Source organism: Acanthochromis polyacanthus, chromosome 20 (genome assembly GCF_021347895.1).
Source record: "Acanthochromis polyacanthus isolate Apoly-LR-REF ecotype Palm Island chromosome 20, KAUST_Apoly_ChrSc, whole genome shotgun sequence".
Taxonomy (NCBI): Eukaryota; Metazoa; Chordata; class Actinopteri; family Pomacentridae; genus Acanthochromis; species Acanthochromis polyacanthus.
This window is the reverse complement of record NC_067132.1, coordinates 14,780,688-14,805,868: the sequence shown is the minus strand read 5'-3', so window position 1 is coordinate 14,805,868 and position 25,181 is coordinate 14,780,688. Positions and strand designations below refer to the sequence as shown.

The 25,181-nt window shown below is 40.0% G+C and overlaps 1 protein-coding gene across 3 annotated transcripts in view; it reads right to left on the bottom strand.

The window, feature by feature from the left end:
• The window catches only part of ctnnd2a (catenin (cadherin-associated protein), delta 2a), a 267,403-nt gene that overhangs the window by 5,093 nt on the left and 237,129 nt on the right, over window positions 1-25,181 (bottom strand). For all 3 annotated transcript variants that reach the window (XM_051940357.1, XM_051940356.1, XM_022201208.2), the window contains 3 exons: window positions 20,783-21,032; window positions 17,952-18,036; window positions 6,487-6,613 (listed from right to left, as the gene is read on the bottom strand). In XM_051940357.1, the coding sequence (XP_051796317.1) occupies window positions 6,487-6,613; window positions 17,952-18,036; window positions 20,783-21,032 (462 nt within the window). The remainder of the gene's footprint in view (window positions 1-6,486; window positions 6,614-17,951; window positions 18,037-20,782; window positions 21,033-25,181) is intronic.

Here is a 25,181-nt window from a genome sequence, read left to right as displayed (position 1 = left end):
ACAAATAGGTAAGCTGCTAACTAATTTGTAAAATACATTGCTAGAATGTTAATGAACAATGCCCCTATTTTTTTCTTTTGAATATAATGCTCTGTCCCCGATAACTGCCATGCCACTCATGCTTAAACTCTTGCTATGTTAGCAAAGTAACCATCATCTATACACCATTTAATCCTCATTAGGTTTGCGGGGGTGAGGGGTGGAATCTATCCCAGCTGACTTAGGGTAAAGGCAAGGCTCACTCTGGACAGGTAACCAGTCTTTCACAGGGCTACATATATAGACACACAATCACTCTCACATTCACACCTACGGGCAATTTAGAGTAACCAATTAACCTCAGCATACAGTGCAGTGTTTTCCCTCCTATATAAACGACGAGGCGGCCCGCCTTGCTGGAATAGGCTATCGCCTCATTAAAATTTTGCCGACATTGCCGCCTCACTGGTCCGCACCAAAAAAAAAAAAAAAAGTAATGCTAAATATTAGAAAGCATTGACACATAAGTTCGGTATATTTGCCGCTGAAATCAACAGAATGGCAGCCTTTTCTCGCCGTGGGTGAAGACAGCAGACACATCCCTGTTGGTCGGTAACACTCAGTTCTCGTATGACATCCCGCGAGTTCGTGTGTCAAATGTCGGTCGTTCTGATTGGTGAACAACGAGCATGGCGGACAAGAAGCGGCAGCGCTCCATGGTTTCGTTTTCGGGGCTAAAAGCAGGTGTGTATCACAGACATATGTCAAATTAAGTATCAAAACTATCGCATGTCACCAAAATAAAGTGAGCAACGCAGTGTAGGCATCGATCTCGCTTCCTTTACTGAGTTTGCTTACTGTTTTGTTGTCCGCGGCGATACGAATTGACAGTGACTGCAAAAATGGCTCCACATTTAGGCACGACAAAACCCGTTCTCACGAACGAGACAAATGATTTCAACGGAATATAAAGTTCCCAGTTTCTTTTGATAAAATGATTTATAGAGTGCCCGAAATTATATCATTCAATGGCAAAACAAATTCTGTGTTCAAATTCTAGTTCTGTGTTCAAAAAGGTAACAGTTTTGAAAACAGAACTAACTCCTTCAGAAAACCAGCTGTTAACCCAGAGTTGAAGTTTTCTTTCACATTTTTAAGTAAAATGAAGGTCATGACATAACCTTTTTATTATAAATAAAAATGAAGTGGGAATTTGGTACCTAACGTAGTTGTTTTTAGAAAAAAAGTAAAAGTCACCACTTGATTCCAGATTCAAGTCCTTTGTCATCTTTTTCAAATTTGTAATAAGAACTGATGTGGCATTTTGGAATGGCTTGTGGAAATCTGACCAGAATATAATAGACTGGACTAGTTGACATGTTTTGATCGCAAGGACAAGTGGATTTATATTTGTCATATTTTCTCCCTATCACTAATTTTTAGAAAAGAAACATGAAAATTTTATTTAATTTAGCTTTTGGAAATGGCTACAAATACAACAAAATGTGCTCCAATTTGTGCCAGAATGCCCCATTTTGCATCTTGATTTTCAAAATTTTTCCAGGGGGGCATGCCCCCGGAACCCCTAGTTGCTTCGTGCCTCCGGCGCAACCCACCACCTCGCAGCCATTTCAACCCAGGGGAAACAATGCAGTGGTATGAAAAAGTATCTGAACCTTTTGGAATTTCTCACATTTCTGCATAAAATCACCATCAAATGTGATCTGATCTTTGTCAAAACCACACAGATGAAAAAACAGTGTCTGCTTTAACTAAAACCACCCAAACATTTATAGGTTTTCATATTTTAATGAGGATAGCATGCAAACGATGACAGAAGGGGGAGGAATAAGTAACTGAACCCTCTGCCTAAGGAGACTTAAAGAGCTATTGAAACCAATTTCTACCAAACAATTTAAGTCAGGTGTGTGCCCAATCACTGATGAGTGGCTTAAAACTGCCCTGCCCACTATAAAACACACACCTGGTAAGAATTGTCTTGATGAGAAGCATTGTCTGATGTGCACCATGGCTCGCTCAAAAGAGCTGTCTGAAGACCTGCGATCAAGAGTTGTTGATTTGTATAAAGCTGGGAAAGGATACAAAACCATCTCTAAAAATCTGGATGTTCATCAATCGACAGTCAGAGAAGTTGTCTACAAATGGAGAGAGTTTGGCACTGTTGCTTCTCTCCCAAGGAGTGGCCGTCCACCAAAGATGACGCCAAGAGTTCAGCGCAGAATACTCAGAGAGGTAAAAAAGAACCCTAGAGTGTCTGCTAAAGACTTACAGAAATCACTGGCACAGTCCAATATCTCTGTGCACACATCAACTATATGTAAAACAATGGCCAAGAATGGTGTTCATGGGAGGACTCCACGGAGGAAGCCACTGCTGTCTAAAAAAAACATTGTTGCTCGTTTAATGTTCGCAAAAAGGCACTTGGACACTCCACAGAAGTTTTGGCAAAATATGTTGTGGACTGATGAAACCAAAGTTGAATTGTTTGGGAGGAACACACGTCATGTGTGGAGGAAAATGGAACAGCTCACCAACATCAACACCCCATCCCCACCGTGAAGCATGGTGGAGGGTGCATCATGGTTTGGGGTTGTTTTGCTGCCTCAGGGCCTGGACAACTTGCAATCATTAATGGAAAAATGAATTCAAAAGTTTATCAGGATGTTTTACAGGAAAACCTGAGGCCGTCTGTCAGACAGTTGAAGCTAAAAAGAGGATGGATGCTGCAACAAGACAATGATCCAAAACACAGAAGTAAATCAACCTTAGAATGGTTTCAGAAGAACAAAATACAAGTTCTGGAGTGGCCAAGTCAAAGTCCAGACTTGAACCCCATTGAGTTGCTGTGGCATGACCTCAAGACAGCGATTCATGCCAGACATCCCAGGAATCTGACTGAACTACAGCAGTTTTGTAAAGAAGAATGGGCCAAGATTAGTCCTGATCGATGTGCCAGACTGATCTGCAGCTACAGGAAGCGTCTGGTTGAAGTTATTGCTGCCAAAGGGGGGGGGGCACAAAATATTAAATGTGATTGTTCAGTTACTTATTCCTCCCCCTTCTGTCATTGTTTGCATGCTATCCTCATTAAAATATGAAAACCTATAAATGTTTGGGTGGTTTTAGTTAAAGCAGACACTGTTTTTTCATCTGTGTGATTTTGACAAAGATCAGATCACATTTGATGGTGATTTTATGCAGAAATGTGAGAAGTTCCAAAAGGTTCAGATACTTTTTCATACCACTGTATTTTTGGACTGTGGGAGGAAGCCGGAGTGCCCGGAGAAAACCCATGCATGCACAGAGAGAACATGCAAACTCCATGCAGAAAGATCCCAGGAAAGCCGGGACGTGAACCAGGGATCTTCTCGCTGCAAGCCGAAAAAGCTAACCACTCCAGCAGCCACGCTTGTTAACCAAACTTGATGAATATATATAAAATTGTTTGATAAATTCATACCAGAATTTTTATTACCGTCTAAAGTAGGTATTGGTGTCACCCCATCAATCCAGTATCAGTTGGGCTCTACAAATCAGTTACTATGAAATTGGTAATATTTTTGCTGCCTGCTTACTAAATAGTTTTCATGCACTATCAATCTCAGCGGTGCTAAACTGCAAATTACAACTGAAGAGTGGAGGAGTGAACTGCTAGTTTATTGGTTATTGTGACAACACATACACGCAAAAGTAGACTTAAGCCATTTTGCAGTCCAATGCAGACCTGACATACGTTCTGTACATGTCCCAGCCTCACCCTCCCTCTTTCCACACACACTCAGCATATCATCATGTAATCCCTTATAGCATATTTTAAGTGCTTACTCAGTCCCTCTTATATTGACACAGTGAATTGCCAGAATCCTGCCTACCTGTGTATCAGCCCCTTCAGTCTGCTTAGCTAAACATTCCTGTAACTAATCACCAAACACACCGCATAGATATGCAGTATATATAGAATCTATAGCCTCAAAAGTGAAGGACATTCTGAGAGTAAGCTCTTTGAACTTATTCAACCCAACTTTGAGACAGATGGATAGCTCTAGGACTGTAGCTACTCCCTTATGTGTGAACACACAATACACAGACAGTTAATAGAGAGCACCATTGTCCGTTGCGTAACCAGTAACATCTCCCATGAAGGCACTTTGAAAATGAGTAGAAAAACTCTTTGTTCTCTTTTCCTGTTTTTCTGAGCCCTGATAATAGACTATAGAAGAACAAACTGGGGCAAAAACACTTACAAATATGACTAGCTTAATAAAATAAAGGCTTTTAAAGTGTTTTTTGGAGAGCCTTGGAAAAGCAATTTATCTATTTGAATACTAAAGGACCACTCTTTTATTCAACCCTTCGATGCTTGACATTAAAAGGAAAGCAGTATTGTAACCTCTTATCTGTTTCCCAGCCTGTTCTGCATTTTAACAAGACACTGTATTACACACACACACGCACGCACACGCACACACACACACACACACACGCACACACACACACACACACACACACACACACACACACACACACACACACACACACACACACACACACACACACACACACACGCGCACACACAAATAGACACACAAATGGCAGTGGAAAAGGCACATAGACATGCTTAGTAACTATTTGGTTGTAGTGGGTAAGTCTTTTATAATGTTTTTACATATCTGACATTTAATTTCATCAGTTGACACCTTTGCAGTAGATTCCATTAAAGTAGAAGCTCAAACCTGTCACAGACACCTCCAGCGGCAATGCCATCACTACTGGTTACAGTTACCGTGGGGACCTGCCAGATATGACAGCCTGAGAGACTCATTCTATCAATGTGAAATACAGCAGGACCCTGTGGGGGCTTCCCTCTGTATTGCTCCCTGTCTTCTTTCTTTGCTTTCGTGGCTTCACCATTCTCCCCTCACACCAACTCGTTCACTCCTCCTCTCCCAATGTGCTTGCACGCCATCATTACTCCTTCTGCTTTGATCCATCTCTAAGGAGCTGGATTGCAGTCTGGAGCGTATGCAGAGAGGAGATACAGATGCATGTGGGTGTGTGCAAGAGTGTTTGTGTGCACTGAGGTGGCCTTTGAGGAGTGAGAGATCAGAAGGGAGAGGTGAGAAGAAAGCCGGATTACTGCAAAGAGGAGGAGGAGGAGGAAAAGAAGACTGAAACGGGTGAATGAGAAGGGGCGGGCTTGTGGCAAAGGAAAAGATAGAGTCTGGTGTGAGGAGAGGGGAGGAGCAGGGGAGAAGATGGGAGTCATTTCCAACCATTTCCCCCCTGCACCCCTCCACTGTACTACAGACATCCACAAATTTCTCTATGCTCTATGATCTCAAAACCCCCTATTTTCAATGTTGCTGGCCAAAGTCAAATCCTCAGCCTTCACTTTCTCCTCCCTGCATTAACCATCCCTCAATCCCTAATTCTTCTTGCCTCCTTGCTTTCTCTTTATCTTTCTCTCTATTTTTCTCATCCCTCACTCTTTCTCGGGCTACACACACACATGCACACACATTTTCCCTCTCGCTCTCTTAGCTGGGTCCTTGAAGACCTCTCTAAGCCGGGAGGAAGGAAAAGTACTTTTCTGCCTCATCAGCTTGCTAAGCCCGGTGTGGAGAAAGAACAGCTAAAGGCTCTTCTACTCCTGATGCTAACAGCTAATGCTAATGCGCCCTTTGCAAAGCATGAAGGCCAATGGGCTCAGGCTAAAGGCTAACGATAATCATACTTTATAGCATGAAAGCCTGTGGGTGGCGAACAGTGATGCTAAGAGCTATTTAGCTCTGCCATAAAGGCTGATCGACTGGTTAATGTTTATGCTACTAGCTAATGTCTAAATCATAGAATTAATGTGCCCTTTACCTTCTGGCTGTACATATGTCAAACATGTATGTGTAACATACATTTGCACATTGGTCCTCCTTGTGTGGGGTTAAGAATTTCTAACTGGATCCAAACTAGAATGAAATAAGTTTTTAAGTACAAGTAGACAAGCCAATAGGAAATCATCCTTCCTCTTAAAGAAATAACTGAAAAAATAAGCTCATTGCTTTCTTACCAACAGAAGTGTGAGTTAAATATGAATCTACAGTGAACAAACTTAACTTAGCTGAAAGCAGGGGAAACAGCAAGGCTTTTAAAAAACTCAAATTTAAAATTGTTTGCTCTAACCTTAACCTGATTGATGCAGGCTTCATCCATACATCTGATTTTCTGTGAGAAGACGCTCCAAGAACTGTCCGAGTACTTTTTTTGTTTGCCAAGAAGGATTTTTGTTAGTTCAATCTTATTTAATTTGTGTGACATGAAGCATGATGGTAGTCCACTGGGCCCCATTTTTAACCAAATTTTGCCACCTCTCAGTCTTAAATTAAAAGTGGTTGCTAAGGAAGAAATAGGGAAGAAAGAAAACACATGGGTGCACATATTCACAGTAACATATGTACAGTATCTGTTCTGAAAGTGCCATGTGTTCCTCACCTGAGCGGTTATTTGGTGAAGTCCTGACAGGAGACACAGAGGGAGTTCGTGAGGAGGAGTATGGCCTCTGTCTGTCTCTTTCTATTGTTGAAGCAGAGCCAACAAAGTGATACTGGGAGTAACCATCCTGCAAGATGAACACAGAAACAAAGGAGAAACTGGTTACCATTTCTGATAAGTAACTGCACAAACTCAGAATCCAACATTCATGAACCATCATTATAATTAAAATATGTCAAACAAAACAAAGAACAAAGAAAAGCACTTGTGACATCTGCATTTTTATGAGAGCTATGGCATATTAGAAAGATATGACTTTAAATTTCACCAGTTGTGCAAAAGCTCCTACTAAATGATGTACATAGACATTTTAGTATGTTTTTTTTTCAATTCTGCCCATGTATGATGACACACAGCTGTGTAGATCTCTAACTTTCAGTGGACGAAAATTGAAACTAGAATAACTATGTCAAAGATTCCAATGCTCAGAGCAATACAAGAGCATGAGCATGCAGCAGGAAGTGGCACTTCACACTGATTCACCATTGATGAATCATAGAATTATATTTATGGCGTAGTGGTTGGAGATGAAGCCCTCCATGTACCCATGCCGCTGCTCTTCTGAAACGCAGAACTGTTTAAGGTCACAAATTGTTCAGGAACAATTGTTGGCCAATTCACACACAATTTTGTACGTACGAAATGATAAATTAAATGGTTGGAATTTAGTGATCACAAACCAATTTCCAGCAGATCAAAAAAGGTCACGGTGACGGTGAAACATTCAAGGGGAAAAACTTAGTCCTTGCACTTGGTTTTCACATAAAACATGTGTGTGAGAACTTCTGCAAATGCTTGACCTGAACCACTGAGAATTTTTCCATCAAAACACTTTTTTAATAATTTTTTTCAAAATTGGATTCCTTGAGGTTGTCAACCTGTGGTAGATGATTTAAAAAAATATTTCTGACACTGCAGGACACTGACAAATATAGAACACTCACATGTGCACATTCAAGTGTCCACACACCACAATTTAACACACTTGCATCAAGTCTGAGCTTAGTAAATATCCCACTGTCCTTGTGGAAAAAATTAACAACTCCACAAGCATAATTACTGCCAAGCCGATGGCTTTGTATCTGCATTAGTTTAGCAGTGATTGGAGCAAAGCCCTTTTCATAAAAATGGATTATGAGAGTCAACAACAATCACAGAGCTGGAACCGAATTCAATTTAGCATTAAGATAATTGGGTACCTCTGAAAGCAAAGCACAAGCAGATGATAAAAGATAATGGAGACATGTTCCATCACAGCTATACTGTCTGGGGGCCTCAGAGGAGAGCACATGGAGGAGGTGAATCACTTCAGTACAATGAGCCCGGAAGAGGAGGACACGGAGGGGAGGAGAACGAAATGACTTCGAGATGAAGGAGATGAGGCAGAAAGAGAGAGAGGTGGGACAGACAGAGTGGTAGCCAAGAAAGACAAAAGATGACAGAAAATAATGAGAGCAAGGGGGAGGAGGGAGATGGCGGGAGAGACCAATGACAGGAGGGTAAAGATAGTGAGAGGAGGAGAGAGGTAATGAGAGGGAGAGGTAGACACAACCAGAGAGAAGTAGGCTGGAGTGAGTTCAGCCCCATGTCCTCCCCTGACTCTCATTTCCGGGCACAGCACTGGAAACTAATAGAAAGCTGGATCCTCTGACACACAGTAGTTCAAAGGTAGCTCACTTCTAGTCTCTACCATCCCTCCCTCTCTCATTTGCTCTTCATCTCACTCACCTTGTTTCACATACTGCTTCTCCATCTCCGCCCCTCCAACAAATCTCATTATAAACAATGTAACCTCCCTTATGGTACACTGGACTGCTGTGGAATTGGACAGTGTCAAACTGTCATACATCATAAGTGAACGAGTCGCAGAGTGTTGAGAGATAAATGTATTCAGCAGAGTGATATGTACAGTGTGCTGTCTATAGATGGAGCTCACAAATGGGGGCACAGGAAGGACCCACAGGGGTCCTTGAGGGCTTCCCCAAGCAAAATGAGCAACAATTAAATGTAGTAATAATTGGATTCACAATGATGAGGAGGGTGTAAATGAGAATATATATAAAATGTATTAAAATGGCTGTCATATTCACATTATAATATGAAATAATGAACTTTAATACATTTTATTCCCAGAAGGTTAAAGGACGGACAAGTCATTATATTTCACACTGACAGTACTATATAGTATGTATACTATACCAGCTTTTATGATGTCTGCGGTGAAAAATATTCAAGCCCACCATTTTCCATGATTAAATCTGGCAAACTCTAATCCTGGAAACTTTTTGGGAGATCTGCTGGAATTCAAAACATTTCTGTGACTTTAATCACCAATTGCTGACTGCACAGCATAGTATGTGTGTGACCCACAATGGTTTCACTGGTTAAATACTGGACTATCTCACTGACAGGCCCCAGTATGTGAGGCTACAGGACTTTGTGTCTGAAATGGTGGTCTACAGCACAGGGGTCCCCTCAACAAACTGGACTGGACAGATAACACTGAGTCTCTTTACAAGAAAGGACAGTGTTGTTTATATCTTCTGAGGAGGTTTGCATCTTTTGGTGTTTTCAGGACACTGCTGAGGACCTTCTATGACACTGTGGGGGCATCTGTGGTCTCCTATGTAGTGGTGTGCTGGAGAAGCTGATGCTCTGAGCAAGATAAGAATAGACAAAGAAAGAGAGCCGGCTGAGTCTGTGGCGACCCCATGGATTTCACTGAGGTGGTGTGAGAGAGGAGGACTCTGGTCAAACTGTCCACTGTCATAGACAACACCTCCTACCCTTTGCATCAGACTGTGAACTCCTTAAGCAGTGCCTTCAGTGACAGAATGCTACACCCTAAGTCTAAGAAGGAGCGTTTCCTTCATCCCTACATCAGTCAGACTATACAATGTTGCATTATGACTTCACTGGTCTACCACATTTATGGCGGCACTTTTTTCTTGTTCCATGCACATTCCACTGATGTGCAATAATTGGTTACAAACTCACCCTTTCGTATATAGTGTAATTTCATCTTGTGTATATAATGATTCACTGCAATTTTTGCAATGTCTTTTTAATATATCCTTATACTGCCCTTATACCCCTGTGTTTTGAGCTGCTATAATGGTGAACTTTCCAAACTGTGGGATCAATAAAATTTATCTTATCAAATCAACATCAAAAATGCATAAGGGACCATTTACACGTTGCTTTTGAGGTCTGAACCTCGTCTATTATCATTTTTCAACCAAGTTGCACTATAGCCAAGGTTTGGTTAGTATCAGTGTGTGCTGTGAAACATTCCGCTGTATCGGTAGCAGTGTAACGGTACCCAATGCTTACAGATATTAGCCATGTCAGCTCATTTCAAAGTACCTGGTCTTTCTGATTCTTACCTCTTCTCCTCATCTTACCTGCTTTTTCTTCCCTGTCCACCCACCTCCTCTTTCTCTCTCACTCCCTCCTCTCCAAACACTCCCTACAGCTCCTACTGTAAGAATGAGAGGGAAAAAAAACAGGTTGCTAGGCAACCAGTCTGCCTGTTGCTCTCACCATCAATAGATGGTTAGTTGAAGGTCGCAGGACTCCGAGGTAAAAAGCGATTACTGCCCCAACAAATGAGGTGTGTGTACGTGCAGGTCTGCCGGCACTCAAGCCAGACAGCAATTATGGCAAAAATTGTAAAAGGTTACACATGATGAGTGGCGGGTCCCCTTTGGGTCTCACCGACCACTGTCATTTTTCAGTCCTTCAATCCATGTCTTTTCTCACTCATTTCACACTCAGATTTTGAGATTTACAGTTGTGTGCGCTTCACTCACACACAATCCATCTATCCTCACAAGAATAATGTGCCTCTGACCTTTGCATCCTTTATTTTGGTGGCTTGAGGTTCTGCTGATTTAGACAATGACCTTTATGCTGCCATTGCATTTATTGTGTACAGCCCAGAATACTGCAGGTGCATGCCGCAGCTCTGCCTATATGTCTTCCTTAAATACTGTTGTTAGCCTTTACCCCGAGACAGGCTATCTCTACAAGACTCCATCTCCTCTCCTATCTCTGCCTGGCTCATGCAGGTGAACATCAGAGAGAAACCAAGCGAAACCCAGAGGCAGCTTCTGAGGCCTGAGGTTGGTTTGATGTGTGCTGAAGTTTATCAAATACACGTCTCCTTCTCACTGTCTTTTCCAGTTTATGCTGTGTAGCAGCAATGATGGATTTATTTTAGCTGTCTCAAAAAAAAAGCATTTCATCATTTTATTTTTTGCAAAAAACCTTTGAAAATTGAAGAAATAATAATGATCCCAGACTCTTACTTTAAACTGACACAATAATGCAAAAATGTAAAAATCCAAAATGGTAAAATGTCATTAAAAAATTAAACATTCAAAAGCAACTCACTTGGTGTACCTTGGGTTAATACTTGAGCCTACATCACATGGTCAGACTGTACTTTGACAGCAAAACTTTATAGCACATTGTAAGTTACTCATTTATTTTTGCAGGAACATGTTGCTCATGCTGGTTGCAATGATCCTGTGAACGACTAGGTTGCACAGTCAGTGACCTCACACACACTCATCACACTCATCTCTCCCTCCTTTTGCATCACACAAACACACCCACATAGTGAATTACACATCCCTGGAACATATTGTAAATCTGTCACATGTGTGACAAACACAGCATCTCTCTGACCCTGAACTCCATCTGTCATACGTGTGTGTATCTGTTTTGGTGATTTGTGTGTCTTGATGATGTATATGTGTGATATATGTGTGTGTGTGAGATATGTGTCTGTGTGTGTGTGCGGGAGAGAAAATGTGTCTGATTAAGTGCCCAAGACAGATCATTTATCAAGAAATGAGGCACGACAGCCCAACAGAAGTTATGCACTGAACGGGGACATGACAAAGTGTATCTGTGTGTATATGAAATTCAGTGTTTCACATACACACCTCATTTCGGTCCCCACAAGTTTGAACAGTGTTTTCTTGGCCATGGTGTTGTTACTGAAAAAAGTAAAAGTGCAAAAATGTTTCTTTAGGGTTAGGCATTGTTTTGGTGTTGGTTAAGGTTAGGGTTAGGGTAAGGGTTAGGGGTTAGATATGAATGGGAGTCAATGGTATGTCCCCACAATGATAGAAAAACATAGTGTGTGTGTGTGTGTGTGTGTGTGTGTGTGTGTGTGTGTGTGTGTGTGTGTGTGTGTGTGTGTGTGAAGAGAAAGAGAGAGCGCATATGTTTGTGTGAGTGAGACAGAGAATTTTTAGTCCTTCTGGTCCTATTTATTTACAAAGTGACCATGTTTCAGTTCCTTGTTTTCTATAGAAATCCCCTGTTGGAACAGTGTTGCACATTTGTTGTTTACTTATAAGATGACCTGTGGTTACACTCCAAGGAACTGTAGATGAAACACTACATGTACTGCCTCACTAACACACACACACAAACACACACACAGTGAATGAGGACACATCTTGTCAAATAATCCAAATAAACTCGGCAAAAGTAGAGTTTTACTGCACTCTTGAGACTATTATACATGATTTATCCTAAAGTCAGTGCTAGTGTTGGTACAAACAGATTTTGGCTTTGGTTTATTAATGACTACTGCATCACAGATCTTTCAAGTCATCTCAGATGCTATTTTCATACAGAGTTACTGTTTATTCATGGGCTTGCAAAGTTTCGTTTTAGTATGCTCAAAAACTGTTGGGCAGCCCTGCCCCCCGTTCTGTTGCAATTCTCTTTTCTTTCTCCCTCTCCTCCAGCCTAGACTGCTCCCATGGCACTGCTGTAGGAAGTGATTAACTCTTCTTACCGCAGTTTGACAAAAACACACATTTTCAAAGACACACCCTCATGCAGAAACAAACATACATGTGTACCCACACCCATAACTTCTACACAGCTGGGAAGTGTGTTTCAAAATGCTCTCATTACTTCAAGACTTCAAAGCAAACAACTCTTTGCCAACACAGCTCAAACTGACTCATTATTGACCTACACTTTTCTCTTTTCCCCAAAACTACAAGCACACAAGCTCTAGCATGCTTATTTTTGAACTACAAAATTTTCATAAATTCACCTCACCTTCTTTCCTCACTTTACTTTTTCTTTCTTCTCTTATGCCGCTGTGCCTTTTTTTTCCCCATTTGCTTTTGCTCACAAACACTTCGCAGGGACACCCTACTCCACTCTCGTCTAAATTGTATGCTAATCCATGTTTGGATTGGAGGCTAACAGGATTTTTGCAGCACCTAACACCCATGACCTAATATGTCATGCAGGGATACTAGCAGTAAAGTCACTTATTTTGAGCTCTGGACTCTGGTGATAAAGTCAAAGTGTGAATTCTCTAACGCAACAATTTCCACAGTTATAAAATTAGGTTGCTTTGTCACTAACCATGCAGTTTAGGAAGTAAATAGTAAGGTAACTCTTTGAAAGTAATTTTTAGAGACTGCATATAGCATAATGCAGCAGCTTAACTAACTGAAGTGCAATTTAGAGAATTCAGACTGGTTGTGGTGCATTTAATTAAAGTTGTCCTGTTAGTAGCAACATTTAAATAGTATTACAATTTATTAATCACTCAAATATGAGAGGTGGATGAGTTAGTATGAAACTGAGGATGTTACAACAGGACAAACTGCAAATGATGTCTTATTTCAGTTTACTGATGATGAAAATAGAAATGCTTTAACTTTTTTTTGTCTGTTGAACTATCGTTTACATGTAGAGTAAAATAAGACAGATACAAAATCCATTTTGTTGTGTGCAGCATCAATCCTGAGAAAACTGTCTCTCTCTGTCTTCATTTAATCAGAGTCAGGCAAAAAGAAAAAAAAAAGAAAAAAAGCCCAGTGAGGCAAAGATGGTTGGGGGGAAAAATGTACAAATAAATAATCCAAAATATGAAGCGACCTTTGTCGGGCCCGGCTGCCATGTAAGGGCAGCATCCTTCATGTCTCATCACTGGCGTGTTATGCCATCCAGTCGACTGTAATGCTATCCACTGGCAATGATTAGAGAAGTGTGAAGCAGATGAGGCTCCAATGGGCCACATGGGGATACTGCTCTGTGTAATACGGGGGGATGAGAGGATGACGGATGAAGAGAGCGACACAGTCGTCAGGATGAGGCGAGGACACACTGATGCCATGGGGCAGCCAGTCTTGAAGTGACTGACTCGGACAGAAATCCCATGACAAAACAGTCATGCAAGGAAGTTATTGGGTTAGATACTTAGTCAAATACCTTTTGTTTTTCTTTTAAAATAGATCAAATGAAATGGATAGGGAGTATTTTCAGTAGTTTCTAATGCAGCTCCTTAAAAGATGTTCCCTCATATGCATTGCATTCAAAATGTGTTCAGACTCTCTGATGCTAAATGTTAATAAATCAATGTCTTCCCCTCATCACTACACTCAATGCCCCATAGTGACAAGCAAAAATAAATACATTTATGAAAAAAGAAACACTAAAATATCACACTAACAAAAGCATTCAGATCCTCTCAGGTGTACTTAGCTGAAGCATCTTTGGCAGAGATTATAACCTGCAGACTTTGCACACCTGAATTTGGCGATTTTCTGCCATTCTTCACTGAAGATCCTTTAAAGCTCTGCGGGGTTGGATGGAGCCCTTCTGGACAGCCATTTTCAGCTCTCTCCAGAGATATTCATTTAGGTTCAAGTCAGGGCTTTGGCTGAGCCCTTCAAGGACTTTTATGGAATTGTCCTTAAGCCACTGTGGAAGGTAAACATTTGGCTCATTGTAAGAGCCAAATGTGGAGCAGGTTTTCATTAAGTATATCACTGTACATTGCTCCTTTCAAATTTCACACCACCCTAACCCGTTTCCTTTAACATCCTGGGGAAAAACACCGAAGTGTTGCCGCCATCATGCTTGGGATGATCTTGGACAGGTGATGAGTGGTCATGATCAAACAAGCTAAATAGTTCAATCTGTGTTACATCAGACCAGACAAATATGTGTCTTGCAGTTTGAGAGTCCCTTAGGGTCATTCTTTGCTAGTACCGAGTGGGTTTTTACGTGTATTACACTGAGGAGAGATTTCCGTCTGGTCACCCATTCACAAAGTCAAAATAGGTGGAGTGCTGTAGTGATGGTTGTCTTTCTAGAGAGTTAACACAGGATTTCTGGATCATCAGTTTCTTGGTCACCTCTTTACCTTTCTTTTTGTTATTTCTTCCTTTTACAGAGGCCACTATACACATGAGGAACCTTCAACACAGATTAAAAAATAAATAAATTGTAGCCTTTTCCAGTTACGTGCCTCTACACAGTCCTGTCTGAGCTCTGAGGGTACTTCCTCCACTCTCATTGCTTGCCTTTTCCTTTATTTGTATTGTCAGCTCTGAGATTTTACACAGACAGGTTTAGACAGACTTGTCCAAATCATGTCCAATCAACTGAATTTAGCATTGGTGGACTTCCATCAAAGTGTCAATCCAATTCCAAGCAACGGGTCTGAATACTGTGAATGTGAGATTCCAATTTTCCCTTTTTATTAAGTTGTCCTTTTATTAAATTTGGAAACACTTCTTAAATCCCGTTTTTGCTTTGTCAGTTTGGGGTACAGAGTGTACACAGATGGAAAAAGATGATTTTAACGGGTCTGAATAATTCCTGAATGTGCTCTATGTTCCACTACTTTAAATAGCAATATCTTGCTATTGTTTCAGTTCTTTTGAAAGTCTGACAACATCTTTGAAAATCTTTGCGGTTCAGGTACTTAAAATTCAAGTGCCACCACAGTCAGTCATCACAGAAATATAAGACAAGATGAAATGCCTTTTAGAAGCGAATGCTGTTGAAATGCCTAAATAAATAATCTCTCTTGATCATCTGGTAAACGTCTTTCAACCAAGATTCCACATTAAACACTGACGGTACTTGGTAAAAATATTTGCAGATAAGACGGAACAAATGAGAGGGACTTCACTGTGCTTCGCATTGTGCTGAAATACAATACTCCTACCTTACAGGCGTCATAAAAGTAAGTTGCTGCAAGGTTGGTGGAGTGTAACACATTAGGATATGTATGTGCTCCTGGTAATGTGCCTACACGTAGCACACACAATTGCGCATAAAATCAAATAGCTCAATTTTTTTCAGTATTCAAAGATGACAAAGATACTGTCAAAGCCAAGGACACCTTCTTGGAATGTGTGATTGAAAATTTCAAAAAGTGTACTGAAACTCGATGATTACGCCTCTAAAGTTTTACTGCTCTGAATGGCAGATAACCTTGGTGGCAGATATTCACTCAACCACACTCGTTACCGACAAGTGAAAGGAACCGAACATCTGTTATTACTTTTAATCAAGTTGCAAGTTTGTGCACAAGTTTGCCATTTGAAAAGAAACAAACAAAAAATATAGAAAGAGAAAGATGTTTTTCAGTAGTGTTTGTGTGTTTGCCTCAAACAAAAATGCTCGTCCTCTTGAGAGCAACACAAATAACAATCATCATTTCCCTAGACCTTAAATGTTTTTTTTTTTAAGTTTTGTTTGTATGTGTCATTCTTTATGAGCCACTGCATTAATGAGGGACACAGTTTTCTGGCAAGCAGCATTAACACCACTCAGTCCTCATGATGGGCTAAATAACCATTAACATCGATGTTGCGTGTAAGTAAATGAGCGTGTGTGTGTGTGTGTGCATTGAAAAAAACAAAACAATAGGCTAGAGGCTAACACAAAGTTATTGATCCTCCTGCCTCTGTAAACACTGTTGCTCAGCTGTGATGGTGCCCAGCAGAACCCCATTATTCTTTTGTTTGGATGTGGTTATGACTAACCTCAAGGCGATAACACATACACTCACACAAACAGTGTCTCTCTACAGACCTGCAAGACCCACACACACAAAAGCACTTAGACAAACATATGCACAGGCTAAACATGAAGGCACATCTACAAAGTGTAACAACACAGATTACAGTGGACAGTCTCTAAGACCAGCATCAGTTGAATAATCTTAGAGTTGTTTAAAAAGAAATCATTCAATTCTCTGCCAGTCATTTTATGCTTCCCTGTTTGTGAGCAACATAAGTGCTCATACAATGTCAAACTCCTGAAGGCTCGATGAATTGAACCAGCACCTTGTTTCTGGAGCTGCTGCTGGTTTCAAACACCATACAGCATCAAACTTAACATGAAGTACATCTCAATCGCCTATTAATCAAAATCATTAAATCAATATCAACAACCAGCAAAACTGCTCACTAATAGGCGTGGCCTTTAGGAAGCACGGAAAATGTCTGGCTGTAGACAGTGAGCTAAGCTGAGCAGTGACAGTACATGTCAAAGACAACAGCAAAGACTGACCAGCAGAAAAATCTCAAGTCTCCCAGTGAGGTTTCATCTCCTTATCCATACACGTGGATGGAAATCTTCAGCTGACCAAATACATAAAAAAGCAGGTTGTATGTGTATCAAGTTTGTTTTTTAATTGCTTCATTAGACTGTTCAAACAGAGAACCATCCCTACCACCTGCTTCAGTGAAAGTGAAATGCCCTCATCCTAACGCACTTCGTCCACAGACATTTCAAGGCCAATTTGCCAAAGATGGCAGTGACTTTTTTTTTTAATTACGAAGATGCTGTTTGAGAAAACCTAATACAATTAATACAAGTGCTGCTGCCACCTAATTAGATGCCTGATTCTTTTTTTAAAACCAGAGCTTGTTAATTTTCTTCCTCCTTCATAGTTTTTTCACTGCTTTCACAGTTTATTCACACCACATCAGTTGCACTATACCACATCCTTTATATGAGCAGATTTGCAAAACGCTAATGAATTAATACATAGAGTTAAATTTTTGATTAAAACACACTTTTGGCAAGACACATGATATGTATGATATGTATGTGAACGCCAATATGGGGTCAACTACAATGCTTTAAAATAATGTTTTAGTTTTATGTAAAATTATAACCACAGCTTTTGATTAAATATTTACCGGACAGCTTAACAGTGTAAAATCAGTTCCACAACAAACTAAATTGTGATTACTCAATTATACAGCATGAACACAGTCCACCTCTCACATACAGAGCGTGTCTTTGCAGAGAGGTACTAAATCTGGGGCTTATATTTTCATCCAGCAGAGATAATTGATCATACACAACATTGGTACGTATCGCGCTGACTGTGGAGTTACTCCGTGTGGATGGCAATAGGCAGTAAAGTTGAAAATCCTTGAAAACTTTGAGGGAGTGGTGTATGGCATGCTAAAATAATTTCTTATGCACCAAATAGTACCGCATTCTGCAGAGAGTGACAAGAAATATGATCTGTAAACAGAGCACAAATACTGCAACATGAATAGAAATCAGCTTCAAAAGTAGCAGAACACGGTTTGTAATACACCTACCTTCTTGTAGAGGGAGCGCAGGTCTCTGTACTGCCACATACTGCTGAGGACTTGAGAGGCTGCCTTTACCACCTTTGCTGAGTGCCTGAAGATAGTAAAAAAAAAAAGAAGTGAGAGTTATTTCTCTTGGACCCCATTCCTTTAGATGATGTTTCAATGTTATTCTGTCCCCCGTCTTTACCAGCTGCACAAGACGTGTTGCAGAGCAGTTGTGATGGCTTTCAGAGTGAGGTGACCATAGCGCTTTGCAACTGAGAATGATTTTCCTTGCAGAAACACGGAGAGTTTTCAGATGAGTTTCAAATGACCCACTCTGCCATGCTAATGTTCCCATCCTGGCTGAAAAATGACTATAATAGGAGTCAGTTGGTAATTCCTGCCCTTCGAACAGCTACAGAGGCACGCACAGATAGAAGCTCATTTTCCATTTATTCCTAACAAAAAATCCTCATGATAACAGGCTTCACTCTCAGTTTAATTGTCTCCCAGTGAAAAGATTAGACGGAGTTTGTAAGATTGAAACACGCAGCTATTGCACTTAACCACTACAGATACAATGTTCACTGTTACCTGTCGAAATTATTTAAACAGTGAGTGAAGTCAGTGTTTTTTTCATACTGCAAAAAGATCTTAATGGATACGGGAGGTGCCATTACTTCAAACAGCATTGTGAAATTGATTATGTCCTTGCCAGATCATGTTTACAGATCTTTTTCACAGCAGACATTTTGACATTATTTTGGGATGAAACGCACAGGTGTAATGCTGCTGGCTGCATTCTGCTATTGTGCATGTTTCTTCACTGCCATGCCTTACTGGGACATCTAACAGACCTGAGTCATTAAGACCCGAGTTACTCATTCCACCTTTGCTTTTCTGCTGTTAAAACGTCTCGATGTCTGTCTTTGACTACAGCAATAAATTACACTGAGGGTGGAAAATATAAATCTTTGGAGAATTTAATTTCTGGAACTGTCAAATCATTTTGCTGTTCATATGACAAGTGCTTTTGGAATCTACTCTTTCAAAGCTGCAGGCTATTCAGCTTGAAAGAAAAAAATATTTTCAGTTCTTGTTTAAACAGTGGTTATATGCAGTATAGTTGCATTGCAACAGGTATTTTCCCCATCCAATAGTGTGTAATTGTGTGAATGTAGCGTAGTGCTGCTGCTAATAAGCATTTATCCTCTGTGTACCTATCCTAAGTAAATGAAGATGAGTGGGCCGTTGGCTGATAACTACACTCACTGTGAAATTTGCGTTTATGGAGGTTCCTTTCAGCACCTCATCTCTCTCTTTAATGGTGCCCTTGAGCACAGTTCCCTAAATAGACTGAGTCTCTCTCCATAACAATAAATCAACATTTGACCTCCGTCTGATAACTCTCTGGGTGTCATGACAACCCCTGACCTGCTGGTTGCCATAGCAGCTGGGCAGAACACCCTGCTCGGTCTCCCATGGCGACAGGAGTTATATTTCGGCTGCATTTTCCTTGTTGTTCTCCAGCTGTCTTTTTTGCGGATGAATGGTCACAGGGAAGGCAGATGCAGTTATGAATGATGGATGTGTGACCATATTGAGGCGCTGGTCACTACTGACAGTATGAGGTGGGCTGAATTATGCTGTGACAGGCATCACACTATACAGTAAAAAATGATTTAATAATAATTAATTCATCATTCATGTCTGTTACAGTGCATTTTAAGACTCACGTTTCTGGTTATTAAGGGCTACACAGCAGTAGGAAGCTTTATTATTAATTCTATTTGCTTAATTTGGGTGATAAAACATCATTCTCTTTCTGAGGCATACATTAAAATATAATAACCTCTTCTCCAGCAGGTGTGTCTGCTTTGTGTTTTAAAATGCATATAGGGTAATATTTCATAAACTGTCATAATGCATTATTAATCTCAGACTTTTAATAGCACCCTTTGAGGATTTCTGCTGAACCCAACTTGGGACTCATGCAATTGTATTTCAAGGAGATGTTAAGTAGAAGCATGAACTCCGTGGTGCTTCAGTAGTTCAGCAGAAGAATGCCAAACACACTGCAAGTGTAACAGTTTTTATTCTCACTGGAATAACCCATGTAAAGAGACACTCCAAGTGCTGTGAGGCATTTTGGACTAAGGAACCTACCCAAACTTTTAGTATTAATGGCAGTAATTGTGGAAGATGTTTATTTCTTCTCAAACAAAATCTAACTTGAAAAATTCAGAACAAAGCTTTGACATGCTGTTTTTATGTTTGCTGTCTTGTGCTTCAGGAAAGAAACAAAAAAAACAACAACAAAAAAACATGTTTTGTCAGTGTCTACCCCTGAACCAGTATGCTATCTGCAAAAAACATCATTCATCACTAAAGGTTGCTTTTCTTCAGAGCATAAAGGGAAGCTAGTTTGAATGTGTGACACTAAAGCAACAGATTTGTAGAAATCCATTCTACAAATTAAATTTTGTGCCAAAAGAACCTTGGTAAGTATCACAAATAACTCATTTAACAGTTAATATTTTTCATATTGCACATCTGCCAAGCTGACCTTCGAGAAATTGGTCTAAAATGATGCACAAAAGAAATAGAATTTTCCCATTTCATGTGATGATGCAGATACACAAAAAATGGCATTGTGAGTTTCAATATTTCAATCAATGTAAACAACACCTTCAGCACAGTGATAAAGTAATATATTGCCTTGTAGCAATATATATGTCCTCAAACTAAGACGAACATGTGGGATCTGGGATTAACATTGCAAAGTTACAAATACTTAATATTCATTTTACTACTACAGACAAAATGAACCTAGTTCCTGACTTAAGCTTACTCACTTGTCTCCTTTGCTGCGGGCGATGCCAATGAGTTTTTCGATGCCACCAGCATCACGTAGAGCTTTTGCATTCTCCATATTTTTGGTGATGACTTCATGCAGCGCACAGCAGATGGCAGTTACCGTATCGTCTGACATGGCCTTGCTGGGAGGGCCTGTGGTCCCAGAGTTCCCACTGCTGGTGGCGTTATTGTTGCTGCTGCTACTGCTGCCTGGTAACCGATGGATCAAATCTCTCATGGCATATTTACCTGGTGTGTGAAGAGAAAAGAACGGAAGGGACAAAAAATACTGGTTGAATTTTAGTCTGAACACTGTTTTGTTGGATACAAAAGAAAGAAAAGAAGTTCAAAGGATGGCCATTGGATGGAATTTTGAGAACAGAAGGGCAACAGAAAACAGAATTAGAGGCTACTGGACTGAGTCCTGGTAGCAGGAACACATAAGTCTGTGGGGGTTGATGGTTTATATTTTCTGTGACGGTAATTATAGCTATGCTAAGGGATGATAATGATAATATTTAGGTTAAGTGTACTTGTGGATTACAGGTACGATGTAAACGTGTGTATGATCACACATCAATAACATATTTAGCAGATACAAAGTCTCAAAGAAAATAGACTAACATCCTGCTATTTTTATTGCAAACATATTGTAAAGGTAAATGGTTTGAAAAACTAAGAGTGGCCAATCGTCTGATGCAGACACACTTACGGAGATATGCTGAGAATTCAATAAAAGAGTTGTCTCTTGATATTTTGGTGAAAAGGTTGGCATATTAAAAAAAAATGACATTCAAAAAATGGATTATTTGAGGGCTCAAAGCACAGAGAGAGGGAGTAATTAAGAATTACAGGAGATGGTGTCAGATATGAAGCCCACAAACCCAGACGCAGATTGAAGTAATATGTGAAGGGAAAGGGTGTGGGTATGTATTTTTAAAGAGGCAATGATGGAAGCGATGGGATAAGATCTCCTACAATACATGTCACTTAAGTTCACCTATGCAGTAAAGTAGTTAAAACATGCTCATGTTAAATAGATCACACAGGTTTAGGAAAACACAGAAACTAACCCACTGAGCACCAAGCATTTTCTGGTTGCTTCTTTGCTCCTGTCACATTTTTACTTCCTCTGGGTACATTTTTCACTGTAATACATAGTCCTGGCCCTCTATGGAAACAGAACAACCACGACTAGACGTAGAAATATCTTAAAAATATCTTCTTTCTGTACAGCATGACACAGTTACAATGCTACAAAGCAAGAAAAAAAACAAAAGCTTAATTTCTTTGTGTTCATTTGATGGTTAAAAAGTGAAATAAGCTGGAATCAACAGGTCCAGTCAACCAAGTACCCATCAAAATTGGCAACTCCACATACTACAGATATTTTAGTACTTCTACTTTGAATTTGTTTCCATACTTGTCTCCTGTCTGCTTTACATTAGCACAGCCTGCAGTTCAATCAACCAAAAAAGCCCCTGAATTTTTACCTGTTGACAACTGACAAGTGACTTCATGCTTGCACAAAGTAGCGCAAAATATTTTTGCTTTATACAGATTCTAGTTTTGTTTTTTTTTCAAATTTTTAAAAATGAGACATGCAGAATAAGGATTGGATGAAATATCACAATTTTAGCCTTAGCTTGGGTCAGATTTTCAGACTGAAGTACAAACCACAGATAAATAGTTCAAGAACCATCATTAAATTGAGTCTGCAATGGTTCTTTCTGTTTTTATAGTTTGTAGCTATGACAAATTGTTTAATTCTGACAATTTTCTGAAGATAAAATGCCTTACAAACCAGCCAGTGGGTTCAGGGTGTTAATGATTTATCTTAAATCCAGATTGTTTTGTTGACATGAGAGCAGTTTGCCACCATACATTTAGATGTCAACATTTGCGTATATGAAAATAATTTTCTAAGTGTTACCGTCATAACACTTTGAATCATCAGATTAGCAGGGACATATGGACCGTAATCAGGCAACAAGTGACTGTTTTTTCCAGAGGTGTTTTTGAGTCATCTACTGAGAAACTTGGGATTTTCCCACAGGAGTAAAAACATAAAGATGGCTGAGGAGAGGGGCCAGTAACAGAGAGATCAGATGGGCGACGGGTGGGAAATAAAGAAAGACAGTGGAGGAATTGAACAGCTGAGGCGAAAGAAGTGATTGTGCTGACTAAGGCGGTGTGTGGAAATGAATCAAACATGAGTGATAGTCAAAGGGTAGGGAATGCTTTGACCATCATAAAACCTGTCAATTACACTTGAATCATGTTGAACTCCTGGGACAGAACCCATGGGTCGTGTTTCTGGTGAAGAACAATAAATTTGGACACCGAGGTGAATGTTGAATAATGAACCATGGCTGAAATGTGGTTAATTTTTTAACAAAGCCTAATCAATGGAAAGACAAGGATGAGATTGTTGCTCTCATGTAGACACTTTAATCAACTGAGCATCTCTACAATCAGGTTACTCTCTCTGTAGCATGTGTTGCTGGGAGGGATAAAGCATGCCAGTTTCTGTGTATTAAGATCAGATGGACGAATGGATGCAGATCAGGTGAGGAAAAAAGACACTTCTTTCTGTGAATGTTACATCCACTGTTGTATCATCTTCAAATGCACCATTACATCATGTCTGACAACAAAGAATACTGATACCAAAATACTCAGTTTACAATAAAATATTTATCGATTTTACCACAGGTTTTGTTCAGCACTTGTGAAATAACATTTCTCAACAACTCTTTGGTTTAGCAGAGTACAGAAATACATATATAACTGCCATTTTGCATCAGAGGTCCAAGCTTCTGCAGCCCATAGTGCTACTCTGGATTTATTCAGTCTCAGTGAAAAACAAAAGCAAGAATAAACCATCCTAGAAATGTAGTCAAAACTAACACTAAGCCTACTATCTCTCTTTTCTCGTAGTTTAAAACAAAAAAACAAAAAACTAAATTCCATATTATGCTGAATGTTTTTCCCCCACACTAAATCCCTCACTCCTATTAATCTGTGTGATCTGGGAGGGGCTGAAAACAGCAAGGCAATATCCAGAATAGAAAAAATTCCATTACATTACTAACCTTTATATAACAAGGGGGCACCCGAACACAAGAATAATGTGTGATTTTACACATGCCGTAGCACAGCAAAACACTTTCGAATTCGCTAATGCACACATGTGACACTCATGAGCACCGGCGCTTAAAACCCACACTCACATACATGCCTAATTACAGACACACTCCCAAAGACACACCATCTATAAGCGTGGAGTTGTGAGTTAATTGGCCAAGTGTTATCACAGGCTGGCAGGCTGAACAGAGGTTAAACGGTCATTGTCTTTTGGCTGAGAAGACAAAGTCAAGCTCTATCCTAAAGAGGAAGACTCATTATTTGACTGGCTTGAATCAGACTGGCTAATTTCCTGACTGATTTACTGGCTGATGGCTGATTAATTTACTTTGCTTTATTTAATGATCTGAGAAATTTCTGAGTGAGTGACTGAGCTATTTACTGATTGACTGGATGACTTATTTACTGGCTGGCTAATTTAGTGACTGATGGATAATATAGTCTTTGAGTGACTGACTGGCTGATGAAGTGAGTGACTAATTTTTCAACCGACTGATTGCAGGTAATGACAGTAATAACAAAAGAACAGTATACAGGAAAGGCACAATAAAATGATTAGTGGGATATTTGACTGGGTTTGCCTAAATATTTTCTGCTTTTCTGCTATTTATGCCTATGGAACTCTGTGTGTGTGTGTGTGTGTGTGTACACACCGGTGTTTCTCAATGTCTGTAACATAATCACATTTATGCCACAGGGAGCGAATGCAGACAGGAGAAGATGATATGGAAGAAAGTAGGGAAACAGCATATAGTCACCCATGTTTGGAAGAGAGGTAAGAAGATAAGCAGGAATACCAACTAAAAATCAGATAAACCTAAGAAAGAAAGAGGAGGTTTAGTCCACATACACTTTAACTTATATTGGGGAAAAATGCAACGTGAAAGAACTTAATCGCTGCAGTCAAAAGAAGAAGGTCTCTTTATTTCCAACGCTTTTAATAACAATCTTGTTAGAGAAAGATGCTGCCTCCTAATAATCACTGCTTAGTGCTAAGAAGCATGACTGAAAATCTCACACACACACCTCACCTTGATGACACACACACGGATAGTTATGCATACACATCAACACGCATTTCACCTCAACATGACACGCTGCTCATTATCTGGCTTTCTGTTTGCTTTTGATTTATTTGTTCTGTTTTTGGGATGCTTCATACAAGTTATTTGTTCTGATGTGAAATGTTTTCTTATCTTAACTTCACCACGTCATTCTTTGGTCTCTTTGCATATTTCATCAGCTCACAAT